This window comes from Dipodomys spectabilis, unplaced genomic scaffold (genome assembly GCF_019054845.1).
Source record: "Dipodomys spectabilis isolate Male_0828 unplaced genomic scaffold, ASM1905484v1 ptg000067l, whole genome shotgun sequence".
NCBI lineage: Eukaryota > Metazoa > Chordata > Mammalia > Rodentia > Heteromyidae > Dipodomys > Dipodomys spectabilis.
The window spans coordinates 7,366,834-7,384,664 of NW_024870744.1; the positions used below are offsets into that span (position 1 = coordinate 7,366,834).

General features: G+C 57.1%; 1 protein-coding gene across 2 annotated transcripts in view; it reads left to right on the forward strand.

Moving 5' to 3' along the window:
- Window positions 1-17,831, forward strand: part of Sardh (sarcosine dehydrogenase) — a 50,577-nt gene that overhangs the window by 1,179 nt on the left and 31,567 nt on the right. For both annotated transcript variants that reach the window (XM_042680925.1, XM_042680924.1), the window contains 9 exons: window positions 2,424-2,781; window positions 2,877-3,055; window positions 4,007-4,186; window positions 5,476-5,599; window positions 5,786-5,886; window positions 10,359-10,463; window positions 12,179-12,308; window positions 15,522-15,608; window positions 15,684-15,774. In XM_042680925.1, coding sequence (XP_042536859.1) covers window positions 2,451-2,781; window positions 2,877-3,055; window positions 4,007-4,186; window positions 5,476-5,599; window positions 5,786-5,886; window positions 10,359-10,463; window positions 12,179-12,308; window positions 15,522-15,608; window positions 15,684-15,774 — 1,328 coding nt within the window. In that variant the 5' untranslated portion in view covers window positions 2,424-2,450. The remainder of the gene's footprint in view (window positions 1-2,423; window positions 2,782-2,876; window positions 3,056-4,006; window positions 4,187-5,475; window positions 5,600-5,785; window positions 5,887-10,358; window positions 10,464-12,178; window positions 12,309-15,521; window positions 15,609-15,683; window positions 15,775-17,831) is intronic.

Genomic DNA, 17,831 nt, shown 5'->3' on the forward strand with positions numbered 1-17,831 from the left:
AGAGGAGGAGGAGGAGGAGCAGGAGCAGGAGGAGCAGAAGGAGGAGAGGGAGGAGGAGGAGGGGGAGGAGGAGGGGGAGGACGGAGTCCCCGGAGCGGAGTTTCTGGGAGTCTGGAAGGCCCTGTGGGGGTGGGCTGGACCCCGCAGCCTCCCTCTGCTTGGGCCTTGGGAAGCACTGGGGGAGATGTGGCTTCCCTGGGGGCTCCTGGGGGTGGGGGGAGCTCGCATCCCATCTGTGCTGCTGCTAACACCTGTGCTGCCGCCACCCTCCACCGGCTCTCCCTGCATGCAGGTCTGCTGCCCCACCCCTGCCTCTCCTCCTCGTCCATCACCTGCAGCTCCAGCTTCTCCCCAGCTCAGCCCAAGGGCCGGCCTTCCACTCTTAGGCAGTTCCTGGGGCCTGTCAAAGCCATGGAGGCCTCCTTACTCCGGCCTCCCCAACTCCCCTGTCATGTCTCTGGGTCCTGAGTGTCTTTTTTTTTTTTTGCCAGTCACGGGGCTTGAACTCTGGGCCTGGGCGCTGTTCCTCAGCTCTTCAGCTCAAAGCAAGCGCTCTACCACTTGAGCCACAGCGCCACTTCCGGTTTTCTGGTGTTAATTGTAGATAAGAGTCTCACAGACTTTCCTGCCCTGGCTGGCTTTGACCTTGATCCTCAGATCTCAGCCGCCTGAGTAGCTAGGATTACAGGTGCACGCCACCGGTGCCCTGACTTTTTCTTTTAATTTTTTTTTTTTAATTTAAATTTTTATTTTTTGTGAACATACTGTACAGAGGGGTTACAATTGCATGGGCAAGATAATGCGTTCATTTCTTATTAAGCATTGCAGCCTCCTCCTTTGTTTACCCTTCACATCCCTTCCCAGCCTCCCCCCCACCCCCCACCCAATCCTCCTCCCCCCCCCCGCCCCCCCCCCCCCCGCACCAAAGTTGTAAAGTTCGTTTTCGACATGACAACTTGTACTTCTCATTGTTGCAACAGGTCCACCTGTATCCTTAAACGACTTGTTTTTCCCCATCTCCTCCACAAATTATACCGACATCAAATATAGTGAAAGCAGGAGTTATACTGTGGGGGAGGGACATACAAAGCAACAAAGAAATAATCTTATAAATGCGTTAGAAACAAATGCATGAAAGAAAAAAAACATTTAAATACATATCTAAGGGTTCATTTTTCCTAACATCACATTCTTTTAATTTTTTAATTTCATACATTTTAATTTCTTGCGTGTGCTGATACCAGGTCTTGAGCTCAATCTTGGGCACTGTCCTTTAGCTTTCTCACTCAAGGCTGGCCCTCTACCACTTGAGCCACACCGCCACACCTTTTCTTTTTTGAGTCCTGAGTGTCTGCATGAGAGAGGCCCCTTCTTGTTTCCCTCCCTCCCTAGATAACCTGACTCCTCAGTCCGTTTGAGATGTTTGCCAACCACAGCCTTCTCCTTTCTGCTACCCTTGTGGCCCCAACATCCTCTCCCTGCCGGAGCAGCCTCCTCTGGGTTTAGCTAGAGCTGCTATAGTCCCAGACCCTTAATACACACTAAATGGATGGATGAGTAGATAGACGGATACATGGATGGATGATGGATATGTGGATGTATAGGTGGATGAGCAGATCGATGGACAGATGGATGATGGAGGGATAGGGGCATGGATGATGGATGGGTGGGTTGATGGACAGGTGGGTGAATGGATGGATAGATGATGGCTGATTGGATAGATAGATGAATGTATGAGTAATGAGCGGATGACTGGATGAATGGATGGATGGATGAAAGATGGATGGATGAAGCATGGATGATGCATGGATGGGTAGATGAATGAATGGATAGATAGGTTGATGGGTAGAGGGATGGGTAAATGAATGGATAAATGATAAGTGAATGAATGGATGGATAGATGGGTGATGGATGGTTGGATGGATGGCTGGTGGATGGTTGGGTGATGGACAGATGTTTAGATGGATGGATAATGGATGGGTGGTAGATGAATGGATGGCTAGATGGCTAGATGGATGGATAGTTGGATGAATGGGTGGATGGATAGATGGATAGGCTGGATGGGTGGATGGATGGGTAGATGAATGGGTGAGTGATGGATAGGTGGATGATGGATGGTTGAATGAATGGGTAGATGGATGGTTGGATGATGGATAGATAATGGATGGACAGTAGATGAATAAATGGACATTTAGGTTGAGTGGATGAATGGATGCTGGGTGGATGCTGGATCGGCATTGAGTAGATGGACAGGTGGAAGGGTGGGTGGGTTTCTGGATGGATGAACACACATCATGCAAAGGCCCCAGGAGGAAGGGGCCTTGGTGTGTGTGGGGGGAACAGCATGGGGGCCTTGGAGACTGGCCCACCCTAGCCCTGGTCTTTGTTGTCCCTGCTTTAACCCAGCCTAGCTTTGTCCCCAGATAACAGGTGCTGAAGCCGGAGTCCACATGGCCTCACTGAGCCGAGCCCTGCGTGTGGCCACCATCTGCCGTGGAGGGAGAGCTGCCCGGGGCCTGGGTCCGAGGCCCCTCTCCAGCGCGGCCAATCCCCAGGCAGAGAAGAGCGTGCCCTATCAGCGGACCCTGAAGGAGGCCCCGGGCCCCTCGGAGGTGGCCCGAGGACCCAGCCAGCCCCTGCCCAGCTCCGCCAACGTGGTCCTCATCGGTGGCGGCAGCTTGGGCTGCCAAACCCTGTACCACCTGGCCAAGCTGGGCGTGAGTGGGGTGGTGCTGCTGGAGCGAGAGCGTCTCACGTCTGGGACCACCTGGCACACAGCAGGTGCGGGCTGGGGTGGTGGTGAGGGGGCGAGCGAGCGAGGGAGCACTGTACAGCACTGTCTCCCCAGGGACTGATGGCACCTGTTCCCGGGCCAGGTCTGCTGTGGCAGCTGCGGCCCAGCGACGTGGAGGTGGAGCTCCTGGCCCACACCAGGCGGGTGGTGAGCCGTGAGCTAGAGGAGGAGACCGGGCTGCACACGGGCTGGATCGAGAACGGGGGTCTTTTCATCGCGTCTAACCGGCAGCGCTTGGATGAGTACAAAAGGCTCATGTCGGTGAGGACGGCCCCCGTGGGGCGTGGGGGTGGGGCACTCAGAGGACAGACAAGCTCACTTTTTTTTTGGTGCCAGTTCTGAGGCTTGGACTCTTGGCCTGAGCACTGTCCTTCAGCTTTTTTACTCAAGGCGAGCGCTCTACCGCTTGAGCCACAGCGCCACTTCCGGCTTTCTGGTGGTTCATTGGAGATAAGAGTCTCATGGACTTTTCTGTCTGGGCTGACTTTGAACTGTGATCCCCAGATCTCAGCTCCTGAGTAGCTAGCCCACACTTGATTCATAATTCCTGGAGACTGGCTCAATTCATCTCCAGCTGGGAGGAGTCTGTGAGTTGGGCCAACCCCACACTTGACTGGATGCCCTTGGGCCAATCAAATGCAAGGGCGTGGCCTGTCTACCACGATCTCCAGAGCCCAGGACCATCTTCCCTTTCTTGGAGGAGTTGAGCTGCCTGACCGGGAAACCCAATCCTTAGGTCACAAATGAGACTATGAAGCTAATTTTCATTTTTTTAAATATATTTAGTTGTTTGTACCCAGGTACTGTTCTAAGGTGTGTGTGTGTGTGTGTGTGTGTGTGTGTGTGTTCACACCTCCAGTTCTGGCTTTTTGCTGGTTAATGGAGATAAGAGTTTCCTGGACTTCACTGCTTGAGGTGGTTCAAACTCAGCTCCTCATATTACAGGGGTGAGCCCCGCCTCCGGCTCTGGTCTAAGTCCTTCTGCATCAGGACTGTCACTCTATTTCTGGGCGTGGGCTTTAAGCAACTTGCGCCGGGCTGTGGAGCTGGCCTGTGTTTGAGCCAGATGGAAGCATGGCCTCGGAGCCGCCCCTGCCCGTGCACCTGCCTTCCACCTCGTGCCGGCCCAGGCTCAGCGTGGGAGGGGGGTTGCGGTGTGGAGCAGCCTGGAGTCCTGCTCCCCGCTGGCTCAGTCTCCTCTGGACCCTTCAGTTGGGCAAGGCCTACGGCGTGGAGGCCCATGTGCTGAGCCCAGCGGAGACCAAGGCGCTGTACCCCCTGATGAACGTGGACGACCTCTACGGGACCCTGTATGTACCGCGCGACGGCACCATGGACCCCGCTGGCACCTGTACTGCTCTCACCAGGGCGGCGGCTGCCCGAGGAGCACAGGTACCCTGGCCTGCGGCCGCCAGCTCTGGGGCCCCCGATCAGTCCCCTCCGTCCCGCCCAAGGTCCCCAGAGCCGAGGCCAGAACATTTCTGGAGCTGTCGTATGACCCAGGCCAGTAAGGGTCTCGGGTCCAGTTCAGTTCAGGGCAGGCTGTGTCTATTCTCAAACTCCTCGGCTCTCTCCAGGGTCTGCTCTGCTGCGCTGGAAGGGGGGGGAAGGGGAGGGGGTGCCCTCTGGTCCCCTCTTATTGTTTATGTTTTAGAGTGTTGGATTCAAACTCTGGGATTTGTACTTGCTAGGTAAGGGCCTCTACCACTTGAGCCGTGCCCTTAACATTTTTTGCTTTATCTTTTGGCTAGGGTCTCCTGTTTTTGCCTGGGGCTGATGTGGACTGTGGTCCTCCCATTTCTGCTTCTCTTGTAGCTTTGGATAATAAGCTTGCAACACCACACCCAACTCTTACTGATTAAGATGGGTTTTATAAACTTTTTTTCACCCAGGCTGACCACTGGCATCCTCAGGCTTCAGCCTCCTGAATGGTAGGATTACAGACATGTCAGAAGGCAGCTAATCTCCCTCTTAAACTTATCTTTATTCATCAACCTCATACCTAATTGAAGGAAAAAGACAAACAAGCAGCAAAGAAATGCAAACCACCCCATAGTAACCAGTGTGGAGATTTTAGCATGTTTCTAATCTTTTTTCTCCCTCCTATGGGGATACATATGCATTAGAACCAAGCGGTGCATTGTTTTGTGACTTTTTTTTTGTCTGTTGTGGGGCTTGAACTCTGGGTCTAGGTCCTGTCCCTGAGCTCTTCAACTTGAGCCACTTGAGCCACAGTGCCACTTCCAGTTTTCTGGTGGTTCATTGGAGATAAGAGTCTCTCGGGCTTTCCTGCCTAGGCTGACTTTGAACTGCAATCCTCAGATCTCAGCCTCCAGAGTAGCTAGGATGGCAGGTGTGAGCCACCGACGCATGGCTTGTTTTGTGGCTTTATTTTTATTGGTTGCTAAGCCGTGGCTCCCAAGCCTGTTTCTATCAACCCGAGGAGCCTTCCTTAAATGAAGAAAAGTCAGCTACTTTTCATTTCGTGGTGCTCCTGCCACCTGGCTGCAAGGTTTTTAAGTCCAGGGCGGATTTGGTTTTCTGGTTCATTTTCTTGATGACACAAAGGAATGAGATAAAACGAAACAAAACCCCACATCTCCAGGAAGGGCCCGGCAGGGGCAAGAGGTGGGCAGGAGCTGCTCGGGAGCCTAGGAGCAGTTTGTTTCTCTTGGTCCCAGGTCATCGAACACTGTGCAGTGACTGGCATCCGTGTGCAGACGGATGACTTTGGAGTGCGGCGGGTCTCGGCTGTGGAGACAGAGCATGGCTCCATCCAGACGCCCTGCGTGGTCAACTGTGCAGGTAGGGCCGGCCTTCCTGCTGACTGCGGTGTGCGGTGTATCCGCCCCTCTGCAGGGCCTGGGGGGGGGGGGGTGGTGGTGCAGGGGAGTCCTGGCCAGGCAGAGGGGTCTGCAGAGGCGTTCCATGCCCCTGGGGATGGCAGCTCCCTGGACCAGCAGAGCTGAGCAGCCCCTGCTCTGCCCCTAGGGGTGTGGGCAAGCGCCGTGGGCCAGATGGCTGGAGTCAAGGTCCCGCTGGTGGCCATGCATCACGCCTATGTGGTCACAGAGCGTATCGAGGGAATCCAGGTAGGTGCAGCCCCGCATCTGTGCCGGGCAGTGGGGGGGGGGAGGTGCTGGCGGGGTACGGACTTAGCTCTGAGCCCCAGCTTGGGCACTTACAAGTGGCTTGGCTCTCCTGGGCTCTCTGAGCCTCAGTCTCCCCATCTGTCATAACACTGGATGTTTCTTGGTGGTGTCAGAATTACCTGAAGTAGCCCAGGTGAAATGCTCCTCCCCCTCTCTCCACGCTCCCTCCCCATCTCGTGCACTTTAGGACTTTCCCTTGATATTCAAAGCATAGTCCAAGCCTGGGCAGGACCGTGGCTCAGGGCTCCTGCGTGTGCCCTGAGCTCTGGTTTTAAGAGGGTACCCATGCCTGGTGCTCAGAACCTGGCTGGGAGCCCTCTGCTAGGGGAACTCGGGAACTGGTGCACCTGCTGGCAGTGGGCCCTGCGCCTGTGCCCGCCCCTTCCCCTGCCCCTCCCACTCCCCCCCATCCTGTCCTGCGTCATTCTTCTTCTGTGGTAAGAGCCGGTGGTTTCCTGCTCCTTTTCACCTGCCAGCCTCCCGCCCTCCTCCTACCTTTCATCCAGGCCTCCCCTCCTCGCTCCCTCTCTGACGTGGCCCCTCCCCCCTCCCCACTCTGATCTCTCCACTTGCTCCCTTGCCTGTTTTGCTTAGTGTCCTCCCACCCACTCTTCCCTCATTGCCTCCATTCCTCTAACCACCCACTGCTCATCTATGTATCTGTCCATTCATCTGTCCATCTCTTCTTCTGTATATCCTTCCTCTACCAATCGAGGCTAGCTACCAACGCACCCATCTATCTGCTCGATCACCCATCCACCCATCCATCCACCCACCCACCCACCCACCCACCCATCCACCCATCCATCCATCTGTCTACCTACCCTCCCATCTGTCTGTCCATCTACCCACCCATCCACCCACCCACCCATACATCTGCCCACCCACTCACACCCATCTGTCTGTCCATCCATCCATCAGTTCATCCCTCCTATCCATCTATCCTCCCTCGCCTATTCCTCTGTCATCCATCCACTTATGAATCCCTATGCAACATTCATCAAACTGGCTTCATGTTTCAGGCCCTACTCTGGGAACCAGGGCTAAAGACCTAGTTCTTGCCAGGTGCTAGTGGCTCATACCTGTACTAGCTACTCAGGAGGCTGAGATCTGAGGATCACAGTTCAAAGCCAGCCTGGCAAGAAAGATAAAGAGAGCTTTATCTTTAACCACCAAAAGCCAGAAGTAGAGATGTGGCTCAAGTGGTAGAACAACATCTTTGAATGAAAAAGCCAAGGGACAGCTCCTAGGCCCTGAAGTCAAGCCCAAATATCAACACACACACACACACACACACACACGCACGCACACACACACACACATCACACACACACACACACACACACACACACACTAGTTCTTCTGTGAAGCAATTCCATAAGAGCGTGGAGAGGGCTCTGACGAGGAATTCACCTTGACTATGGGGACTCAGGCTCCTGTGCAGGGTGGAGCCTGTACCTTTGACCACATCCAGAGAGGCTTGACTGGCTGCTCTCTGACAGTTAGATGGGGGTGTGGTCTACCTGTCGGTCACCAGTTCAAGAATGGAGGATGGCACTGGCGACGGGGACCTGAGGGGGGTGGGCATGAACCACAGGCAGTGGTGGTCACCGTGTGGTGGTCAGGACGGGTGGACATGAACCACAGGCAGTGGTGGTCACCGTGGGTGGTCAGGACGGGTGGGAGAGCTGGGCCACTGGGGTGGGGCTTGGGAGAGTGAGATGACTCGGTTCTTGTTTAGGATCAGGCCCCAGCAACCTGCCAGTGGTAAAAGCCTCATTCTTAGGGGCTGCTACCCCTGCCCTGCAGGAGCCGGGCTTCCCTCAGGAAGCCAGGGGAGAGCCAGGCTGGCTGCTGTGTGGACAGTAGTGGTGGAGAGGGACAGCAGAAACGGCTCATGGGCTCCTTCCCCTGACCGCTGGGCACGCCTTTCTCCCTGCCCCCTTCTCTGGGCACATCGAATGCCCGGCACACACTCACTGTTGGCCCTGACAGCCAGGGGCCATGCGTTGGTTAGGTGTGCCGGATAAAGCACAGTAACACTGTGACATGGGAGCCAAGGCTTCACACCCCACCTGTCCCCCATTTGTCAAGAGAAGCTGTTCTCCTAGGTGGCCACCAGGGGCTGCCCTTGGACCGCCGTGGGCTACAGGAGGGCCAGGCTGAGGCCCATGGAGCGTGAGGACAGAGGCTGTATCTGGGGACGGGACTCTCTGAGGCGGGTCTCCACCAAGTCCATACATGCATGCCTAATTCCTTCTAGTGACCCTTTCCGAGAAGCAGCGGGGCTGAGCTGGCCGTCCCCCTCCCGTGAATGCCTAGGTCAGAGCGAATCAGGAATCCTGAGTGGCAGAGCACGGGAAAGGGTCACCAGCCCCACAGCTGGCATTGCAGGGGACAGGGAACCTGGGTCAGTAGGCAGAGCACCCGTGTCCCTCTGGACGAGGAAGTGTGAAGGCTCTAGGAGCCAGCCTGGGGGGCAGGCTGCACTTCTGACCTGCCCTCCCATTGCTGTGGTCTGATTCCTTGGTGACAGCCCCCCCCGCACCCCTGCCCTCCCCCGGCCCCTGGCCGCCGACCCTGGCAGGTCTGAGGCTGGAGCCTGTGTGCTATCTAGGCCCCCGGGCTGCAGTGCTCTGGGCCTGCCACCGCGGCTGCAGGATGCTGTCTGCCCCATCAAGCAGCTACCGGCCAGGACTCCAGGCTCAGGTCATAGTTCCTGGGTGGCCAGGGCCTGGGCCACGCAGGGCTTCCCAGCTCCGGGGAGCCATACTGGTCTTGGGCCTTTGCTGGTTCTCTTCTGTCTCTTTGCTACAGAGCCTTCCCTTCCACGCCTGGATGAAAAGGAGCTGAAACGGGGCGTCTGTGGGGCAGGGGCAGCCCCTAGAGCACGGAGCTCCGGAGCTGAAGAGGCACCCAGTGGAGCTGGGGTGCTGAGCTGAGCACTTGCTGGGAGGAGGCAGCACAGGGGGCAGGAGGACCAAGCACCTGTGCCTGGCACGGACATGTGGGCTTCCCTGGCCACAGGTGCCCCACCTCCCTCACCGGTGCTGCTGCTGGAATCACGGCGCGGCCATGGTGATGTGCAGGTCACTGTGGTGTGCAGGTCACTGTGATGTGCAGGTCACTGTGGTGTGCAGGTCACTGTGGTGTGCAGGTCACTGTGGTGTGCAGGTCACTGTGGTGTGGAGGTCATCATGTTGCATAGTGCATTGTGGTGTGTAGGTGGTGCTCACAGCCTTGGCCCCTGACTCAGAAGGGCCCCTGGGAGCCTCATTCCAGGCCCGCCCCCTTCTAGCCCCAGTGTTCCGTGTCCTCCTCCCCAGGGAGGGCCGGGAGGGCAGAAGGCGGTCCTCCTCCAGCGTGCTGGCTTTGTTGCGTGGTGAAATCAGCAGTCGGCGTTGGCTGTCGTATGGCCAGGTGGACGCGATGAGCAAGTCCTCCTCAGCTCGTGCGTTTCCTGGACCCTCCTCTCCCCCAAATCCTTCCCAGCTTCAGTCCTCTTCTCAGCCCTAGCCCCCTCGGATTCCATTGCGATCTCTATGGGTTTTCCTGCTTCCTACTGCTTGTGTAAATTGAGTCCTCAGATCTGTGGCCTGGCTTTTCCCAGTCAGCATGTGTTTACATAGTGTCTGTACCAGCATGCCATCTCTTTTCATGGCCGTCTAATATTTATACTCTATTGTGTTGATCAAGTACATCACGATCACGGACCGGTGGACATTTGTATTGCTCTGAGCACTCATGTGGAAATGGTTGTGTGGACGCGTTCTCATTTCTAGTGTGTACATGGAGTGGAATTACTGGACTGTACAGTGTTTAACTTTTCCAAAGAAACATCAGACCATGTTCAAGGCAATGGGGCCGGGGACTGCTTCCGCCGGCCACGTGTGAACGCTCCCCCCCCCCCCCCCGCCCCCCGCCAGCCACGCAGGAGTGCTCTGCCCCAGCCCACTCAGCAAGGCCTGCTCCTCTCCAGCTTGTTTTTATTTTTCCTTTCTGAGCTGTCCTGGGGCCTGAACTCATGTTCTCCTTAGCTTTTTTGCTCAAGGCTGGTGCTCTACCACTTGAGTCATAAGGCTACTTCCAGCTTTTTGGCAGTTAGTAAGAGGTAAGAGTTTCCCGGACTTTTCTGACGAGGCTGGCTTTGAACTTCAGTCCTAGGATCTCAGCCTCCTGCGTAGTTAGGATTGCAGGTGTGAGCCACTGACGCCTGCCCTCCTCCCCTTTGTTCTCGTGGTGTTTGGGGAAGGACAGGCTTGGCTGGGAGTGGCCTGTCCTCTGCTCCCGAGGCCACCGCCCCCGTGCTGTCTTTGGGGCGGTTTGTAGTCACGTTGGGGCTGTGACTGGGGCAGGCGCCAGGCCTGGCACAGCGCTCAGGCGCCACCGTGTCTCTCTGCTCTGCCCTCCAGAACATGCCGAATGTTCGTGACCACGACGCCTCAGTCTACCTCCGCCTGCAGGGGGACGCCCTGTCCCTGGGTGGCTATGAGGCCAACCCCATCTTTTGGGAGGAGGTAAGACCGGAGGGTTCTGGGGTGGGAATGAGAGGTGCCCGGCCCCCCTGGGCTCCAAAACCTGGTACCTTGACACCTCTGGAGCAGGTTGAGGGGTGTCAGTACTGACATCGGGGCGTCGCAGGCCATGGTCTGCCCTCCTCTCCCCAGGGTCTCTCCACCTGGTATGTGATTGGAGGCCACAGTAGCATAACTCGATGGCTATTTTGAAGTCAAATGCTGTCTATTTTCTGATAAAGGGTGAGACTTCTATCTTACTTTCAAACAAACAGATAAATAATGCACTTAAACATGCTCAAGGTTTTACATTCTTCCTTGGCTTTTTTTTTTTTTTGATCAAGGATGGTATTCTACCACTTGAGCCACAGCTCTACTTCTGCCTTTTTCTTGCTGGTAAATTGGAGACAAGAGTCTCTTGGATTTGTCTGCCTGGGCTGGCTTCGAACCTTGATCCTCACATCTCAGCCTCCTGAGTAGCTAGGATTACAGACGTGAGCTACTGGTATCCGACTAAGTAATACAATTTGCTAAAAAACAAAAACAAAAACAAAACCCCTTTAAATTGTAACTATAAAGGTGATGTACAGAGAGGTTACAGTAACATAAGTCTTTTTGGACAATGTTACCCCTTCCCTTGCTCTCTTCCAGCATAGATAGTATTTAAAATTGTGATATGAGATTTGTTTTTCTATTTTTTGTCAGTGGTGGGGCTCAAACTCAGAACCTGGGTGCTGTCCTGGAGCTCTTTTTGCTCAGGGACAGTGCTCTACCATTTTGATCCACAAGTCCACTTCCAATTTTTAAGTGGTCCATTGGAGATAAGAGTCTTACAGGGACTTTCCTGTCTGGGCTGGCTTCAGACTGAGATCCTCAGATATCAGCCTCCTGAGTAGCTAGTGTTATAGCCATGAGCCACTAGCACCCAGCTTTGATAAGAGATTCATAAGGCCCTGGATTCAATCCCTAGTGCCCCAAACAAATAACCAAGTAGGTAAGTAAGTAAATACCATGAGACTAGATAGGATCAGTAAGGATGAACATAGGAAGAAGCAAAGGTCCAAGAAAAGAAGAGCAGATATGTTCCAGTATCAAGATGTTGGGAAGATGAGGGAGACTTGGCAAAGGATAGTGAAATAGAGCAATTGGAAAGGAATAAATGCAGTGTCCTGGCAGCCACATTAAGAAAGAAAAAGAAATAACTGTGTGTGGAAGATGCTGATGAATATGACTGAGGATTGATTGATTGTCACCAACATGTCACCAACATGTCACCAACATGTCACCAACACGTCACCAACATGTCACCAACATGTTAGCATGGATACAAGCAGTTTTGGTGGAGTAGTTAGGATGAAAACTGGATAAGAATAGAAGAGAAATTCGAGACCTTTAAGTATTCTAAGAATACTTTTGGGGGCTGGGAATGTGGTCCAGTGGTAGAGTGCTTGTCTAGCATGCATGAAGCCTTGGGTTCGATTCCTCAGTACCACATACACAGAAAAGACTGGAAGTGGCGCTGTGGCTCAAGGGGTACAGTGCTAGCCTTGAGCTAAAGAAGCTCAGGGACAGTGCCCAGGCCCAGAGTTCAAGCCCTTGGACTGGCCAAAAAGAATACTTTTGGAGCTGGTTCTGGCAGCTCATGCCTATAATCTTAGCTACTCAGAGGCAGGGCTGGCAGGGCTGGCTGGGGACACATTCCTGCTCTGCCCTTATAGGTGTCAAACAAATTTGCCTTTGGCCTCTTTGACCTGGACTGGGACGTGTTCAGCCAGCATGTCGAGGGTGCCATCCACCGCGTCCCGGTGCTGGGGACGACAGGGATCAAGTCCACGGTCTGCGGCCCGGGTGAGTGGAGAGGCTGAGGTAGGGGTATGCGGTGTTCGGGTCCCCAGGTGGCACCCGCTGGTGGCGGGCCTCTTCCTGGGGTGGCCTGGGGCTGACGCTGAGCTTGCGCCGTCACCCAGCCCCATCTCTCTGGCATTGCCGTGATCTTCCTCTGCTGCCCAGATGCCCAGGCCTGGCACAGGCAGAGGTTTGCTCTGGCCCTTGGCCGCCAAAGCATCTTCCAGCATGTGCAGTCCCCAGCCAGGGCTCTAGGTCCCAGACTCGACTCACCCCTGGCGTTTGGGGTTTTATTTGTAGAATGAGGATGAGCTGCCCCGTCGCTGCGGCCTGAGGGTCAGGGAGAAGGCTGGAAGGGCCCGGGGCCTTTCTGACGTGATGCGTATGGTGTGGCACCCAGCCCTGCCCCCATAATCCCTGCTGGCCTTGCCACGCCTCGGCCTCCATCCTCTGTGACTCCAGCCATCCATAGGGCCAGAGACCAGACCTATGCAGCCAGCTTCTTGACCAGGGGGTCTGAACCCCAGGCTCTCCGGGATGGCTCCTGGGAAGCTGCAGCAGAAGGGTGGGCTCCGCCTCCAGCGCTCCACCAGGGGCTCTGTCCTGACTCTGGGGTCAGGGTCAGGGGCCGAGGCCACCAGCTGGGGTCCCGGATGGCGCTGGGGAAGCAGGAGGCCATTCCTGACCTTGGGGGCCAACGTGAGGCGTGTGAGGCTCGGCAGGACTCTTCTGAGCTGGGTGCAGCCCAGCGGGCAGCCACCCGACACCTGGGAGGCAGCATCCATCCACACTGCGTTTTCCCCGATGAAGGGCAGCTTATCTATGCCCAGGATGGCCGGGCACTCAGGCCAGGGCTCCAACCCCAGCGAAAGGACACAGGGCGGACTGTCTAGAGGAGGAAGGGAGTCAGTGCCATGCCAGGCTGGGGGTATGTGTGGGGCGGGTCCGGCAGCGGGTGGGTAGAGCAGAGCAGTGACCCCATGGCGACCTCATAGAATCTCGTGGGAATGCCACCTTCCCCCTGTAGGGGGAGCCCCAGACCTCCAGTTAGAGAGACAAGAACAGAAAGACAGTGTTATGCAAAAAGAAATTCTGTCCCCGCCAGACCCCAGTGGCTCATGCCTGTAACCCCCCTAGCTGCTCAGGAGACCGGGATCTGAGGACTGTGTTTCAAAGACAGCCTGGGCAGAAAAGTACTTGGAACACTTTCCCTTCACTTAGCCAGTAAAAAGCTGAGAGTAGAGGTATGGCCCAAGTGGTAGAGCACTGGCCAGGGCCTAGGCCCTGAGTTCTCAGACCCTGCCCAGGTCTGGGAGCCCCGGGGTTGCCATCTGTGGAGTGGGTGACAGGCATCTCCTTACAGGGGCTGTCAGAAGATGAGAAGCCACAGGTCGGGTGCAAGCTGGGGGCAGACCAGCCACCTGCAGTGAGCTCTGGGGTGGTGGTGGGGGGACAGTGAGGAGCCAGGAGGCCCAGGCAGAGGGGAGGGAGGGGTCTGACGTGGGGGGCGCCGTGGCCCTGGAGTCCAGCCTCCCTGTTCTGGAATACTTGGAGTTCCTTCCTGCGCAGGTGCCAGCCCGGCCTGCGCTGGTGTGTGTGGCTCTGGGGAAGGAGGAGGTGTGAGGCCCGGGGGGGAGGGCAGAGTGAGCTGGGTGCTGATGGGCACCGCAGGGCTGTGGCGGGGAGGGGAGGGCGCCGTGACTCATGGTCCCCGGGGCTCGCGGGGACTGACAGCGAGGAGCAAAGGAAGAGTCCCAGGGGCTTGAAATCCCCCCCCAGCGGTTCTCTTATTTTAATTAGCCTGGAAGCTGTCACTCTCCCACAGGCTCTATTTTGGGGGTGATGGTGTACATGAGGACATTCTGTGTCTCATCCCGCGGTGAGGGAGGTTTGGAGATTTGCTCTGGGTTTGAACCCTCCAGGGAAGGACAGGGAAGCCTCAGGTCTGATGTAGGGGGAGGCTTGGGTGGCTGAGGTCACGGGCCAAGCTGGGGATCAGGACCGAGGCCACGCTGCCTTCCCGCGGGACCTCACTTGTCTGACCAGCTCATCCCATCGAGATGGCCGCCCCAGCCTCTGTCCTTGGCCTCATGGGACCTCAGCGGGTCCCCAGCCCCCCCGGGGGGGGAGGGCTGGCCCTCCCTGGCATCTTCACTGGGAGACAATGATCGACTCCCCCCTGGGCGCCCGCTGGGCCCTGCCCCCTCTTTGGCTTGCCAGGTGGATGGTGCAGTTTGTCCTGGCTGATACTTGTCCAGTCCCCACAGGTTCTTCAGCCAAGCTCAAGTGACACGTGTCCATCCAGCCTGGGCTTCACGTCCCCCGCAGTGCTCCCCTGAACACGGACTCCTCCCAAAACACGCACGAGACACTGCACCACCAGAAGCACTGCATGCCGTGTGCTCACGCTCGGCGGAATGTTGAAATACTACTTCATATCTGTGTGTGTGTGTGTGCATGCGTGCACATGCGTGTTCAAATCCTAGGACTTGAACTCAGGGCCTGGGCGCTGTCCCTTCGCTTTTTTGCACAAGGCTAGTGCTCTACCACTCGAACCGCAGCTCCATTACGGTTCTTTGGTGGTTCATTGGTGATAAGAGTCCTGCCCAAGCTGGCTTTGAACCTCAGCCCTCAGATCTCAGCCTCCTGAGTAGCTAGGATGACAGGCCTGCGGTATGGTCCCTGACTTCTCGTGTTCTTTTGCTGAACTTGTCAGGACTCATTTCCTGTGAACTGATGTGACTTCTGGTTGGGGTTTGGTACCAGTACCTGGGCACACACACCCATCTGAGTCCATCTGAGGACAAGCTGCCCTGTCCAGTTGGCCTGCCTCGAACACCATGTTATCCTGGTTTTACATGTGTGGAAACGAAGGCACTAAGGTCTTGTCTTGGGTCACACAGGTTGGAAGGGTATAGAGCAGGGATGAGCTTGGGCTCCATTTGTTTGATCCAAGTGTAGCTCTTCGTAATCGGGTCCCTGGTCTCTCACTCGTGCGCTGGGGTCTGCGGCCCACTGGCTGCAGATGGAGAAGGCTTCTCCTGAGAAATGTATGGTCGTTCATTCATTCATTCATTCCACAAACATTTATCCCCGCTGGAGCAGGGCTAAAGAGAAGAGGAGCTCTCGGATCCCTGCCCCTCCCTGCTGCCTTGGGGACCCCATCCTAAGTCCCTGTGAGCTGGAGGGAGGCTCAGGTCTCCCTGTCCCTTTCAGAATCCTTCACGCCTGACCACAAACCCCTGATGGGGGAGGCGCCTGAGCTCCGAGGCTTCTTCCTGGGCTGTGGCTTCAACAGTGCTGGTGAGTGGGGTCCCCGGGACTGGGGCTGGGGTCCCGGGGAGGGGGCTGACTGTAGCCCCGTACTTCTCCTGGCAGGAATGATGCTGGGCGGGGGCTGTGGGCAGGAGCTGGCTCACTGGATCGTCCACGGGCGTCCGGAGAAGGACATGTACAGCTACGACATCAGGCAAGTGTGTCCTGGAGCCCGAGGGCAGGGCTGGGCGCGCACGGTGCAGGGCTTGGCTGGGGGTCTGGGAGGCACTCTGGACACGGCTGAGCCGGGCCTGGACAGGTGTGGACAAGGATCACCGCTCAGTGGCTCCTCCGCCTCCTCGTGGCCTTTGAGGGGACAGGACAGGGCCCCATGGCCAATGCCACCTCTGCTCCTAGCTGGTCTCCAAAGACAGCTGTCCTAGTGGCACTGCGCACCGCAGGCACTTGGCAGGGCAGCCTGGCAGGCGGCAGCCCCAGGGGACCTCTGCTGGCTCACTGGTGCAGGCAGGGAGCAGATGCCGGGGGACTGCCGTCTCTGCTCAGGGCGCCCGGCACCCCTGCGTCTCTTCCTGGCCTGGCGAGGCCGCGGCGTCTGAGGGGAGTGGTGTCTGTCCGGCTGAGCCCGCAGGATGTCTCTGGCTGACGGCTGCGAGGGCTGCTCTGTGGCTCTGCAGGGCCTGCCTGTGCTTGCGTTCCCCGACTCTCCCCAGAGAGGAATATTCCAGAAATGGTACAGCTGCACCGAGGCCTCAGGGAAGGGCCATCCAAACCCTTCCTGCCACACACAGCCGAGCAGAGCCACAGCTTGAAGCCACCCAGCTGCGCCACAGCAGCCTTGGGCTGTTGTTGATCCCGGGGTCCCCGGGGGTGTGTGTGGCACCGGGCTGGTTCGGGTCACTTGTCCCATGCAGTATGCCAGGGTCACCCGGGGCGGTCAGTGCTCAGAAGAGGGTCAGCCTCCCCAGGCGTGAGCCAGGGGACACGGGAAGCCCCCATGGCAGAGGGAGACAGAGCGAGGAAACAGAAGGGAAGCGTCAAAAGAAAGGAGAAGACTCAGCACCGATCACACCTCCTTCGTGCTTGTCTTCCGCTGGCCTGCCGCCTGCTTATGACCCCCGAAGGTCAGAGGCATGCCTGTCCCCCCATCCTACAAATAGGACAGGAGCTCAGTGAGGGACATGCCCGGGGAAAAGCCAGTGTCAGCCGTGGGCCCCCAGCCACCTGCAGGGTCCAGGGCCCACTGGGCACCAGGTGGCATCCGGGCCAGGCCACTGGCCTCTCCCCCCAGCCAGGCAGCCTAGAGCAGCCATCTCCTTCTCTGAGCTGTGTTCCTGTGAATGTGGACAGGGGCCTACCCCAAGGCATGCTGGGTCCCACTCCTAACCACCCAGCCAGGGGTGTGGACCACTCTTGATACCAGGGGAGGTCTTAGGCGTAGCAGGTGGCTCTGGCTTTGGCTCTGCCATTACTCAGGCAGAAACGGCGGCCATGTCCCTCAGCTGAGCTGAGGGCTGCACCCTGCTGGCCCCCATGGGCAGGGGCAGTGTCTACAGCTGTCTGAGGGTCCCGCCCCACCCCTCCCTGCCCCCTCCCCTGTCCCTCCCCAGGGTAGAATGAGCACCCCCTCCCAGCACTGTTAGAGCAGCTGGGGGCTGCCTGGCAGGTGTCCCTTGGCTCCGTGGGCCCGATGGTGAATGACCACAGACTGACCCAACAGCCAAGGGGCCTCAGGCCTCCTTCTCCAGCCTCCTCCTGAGGTGGATACAGGCTTCCTCTTAGGACCCTCGGGGGCCTCATTGCCACCTCTAGCAGCTCCCAGTTCAGTGTTGGTTGCTTATGGGACCTGTCTGAGCCTGGGGCCCTCAAACGTGAGCCGGGCCTTGCATAAGCAGCCGTGAGATACCCAGGGGAATCTGCACACGGCTCTCAGCCCTGTCTGCACTGGGTATGAGATACCCAGGAGAATCTGCACACGGCTCTCAGCCCTGTCTGCACTGGGTAAGCGCTCCTGGAGGAGCACTGTTATTCAGGGCCGCTGTCGGCAGCCACGTGCTCTATCAGAACCTCGTACTGGCTGGAATCGTGTAGTTGGTCAGCCCCAGGGTGGTTCTGACAGGGTTCTCTGGAGAGATGGTGGCTGCTGGGGTCAGAGTGTGAGTGACCCTTGGCTGGTGGGGAGGGATGGAGAACAGGGACAGGGGAGAGGCTGGGTGGCCTAGTGCTGGGAGTAGCCCTGGCAGGCAGGGGTCC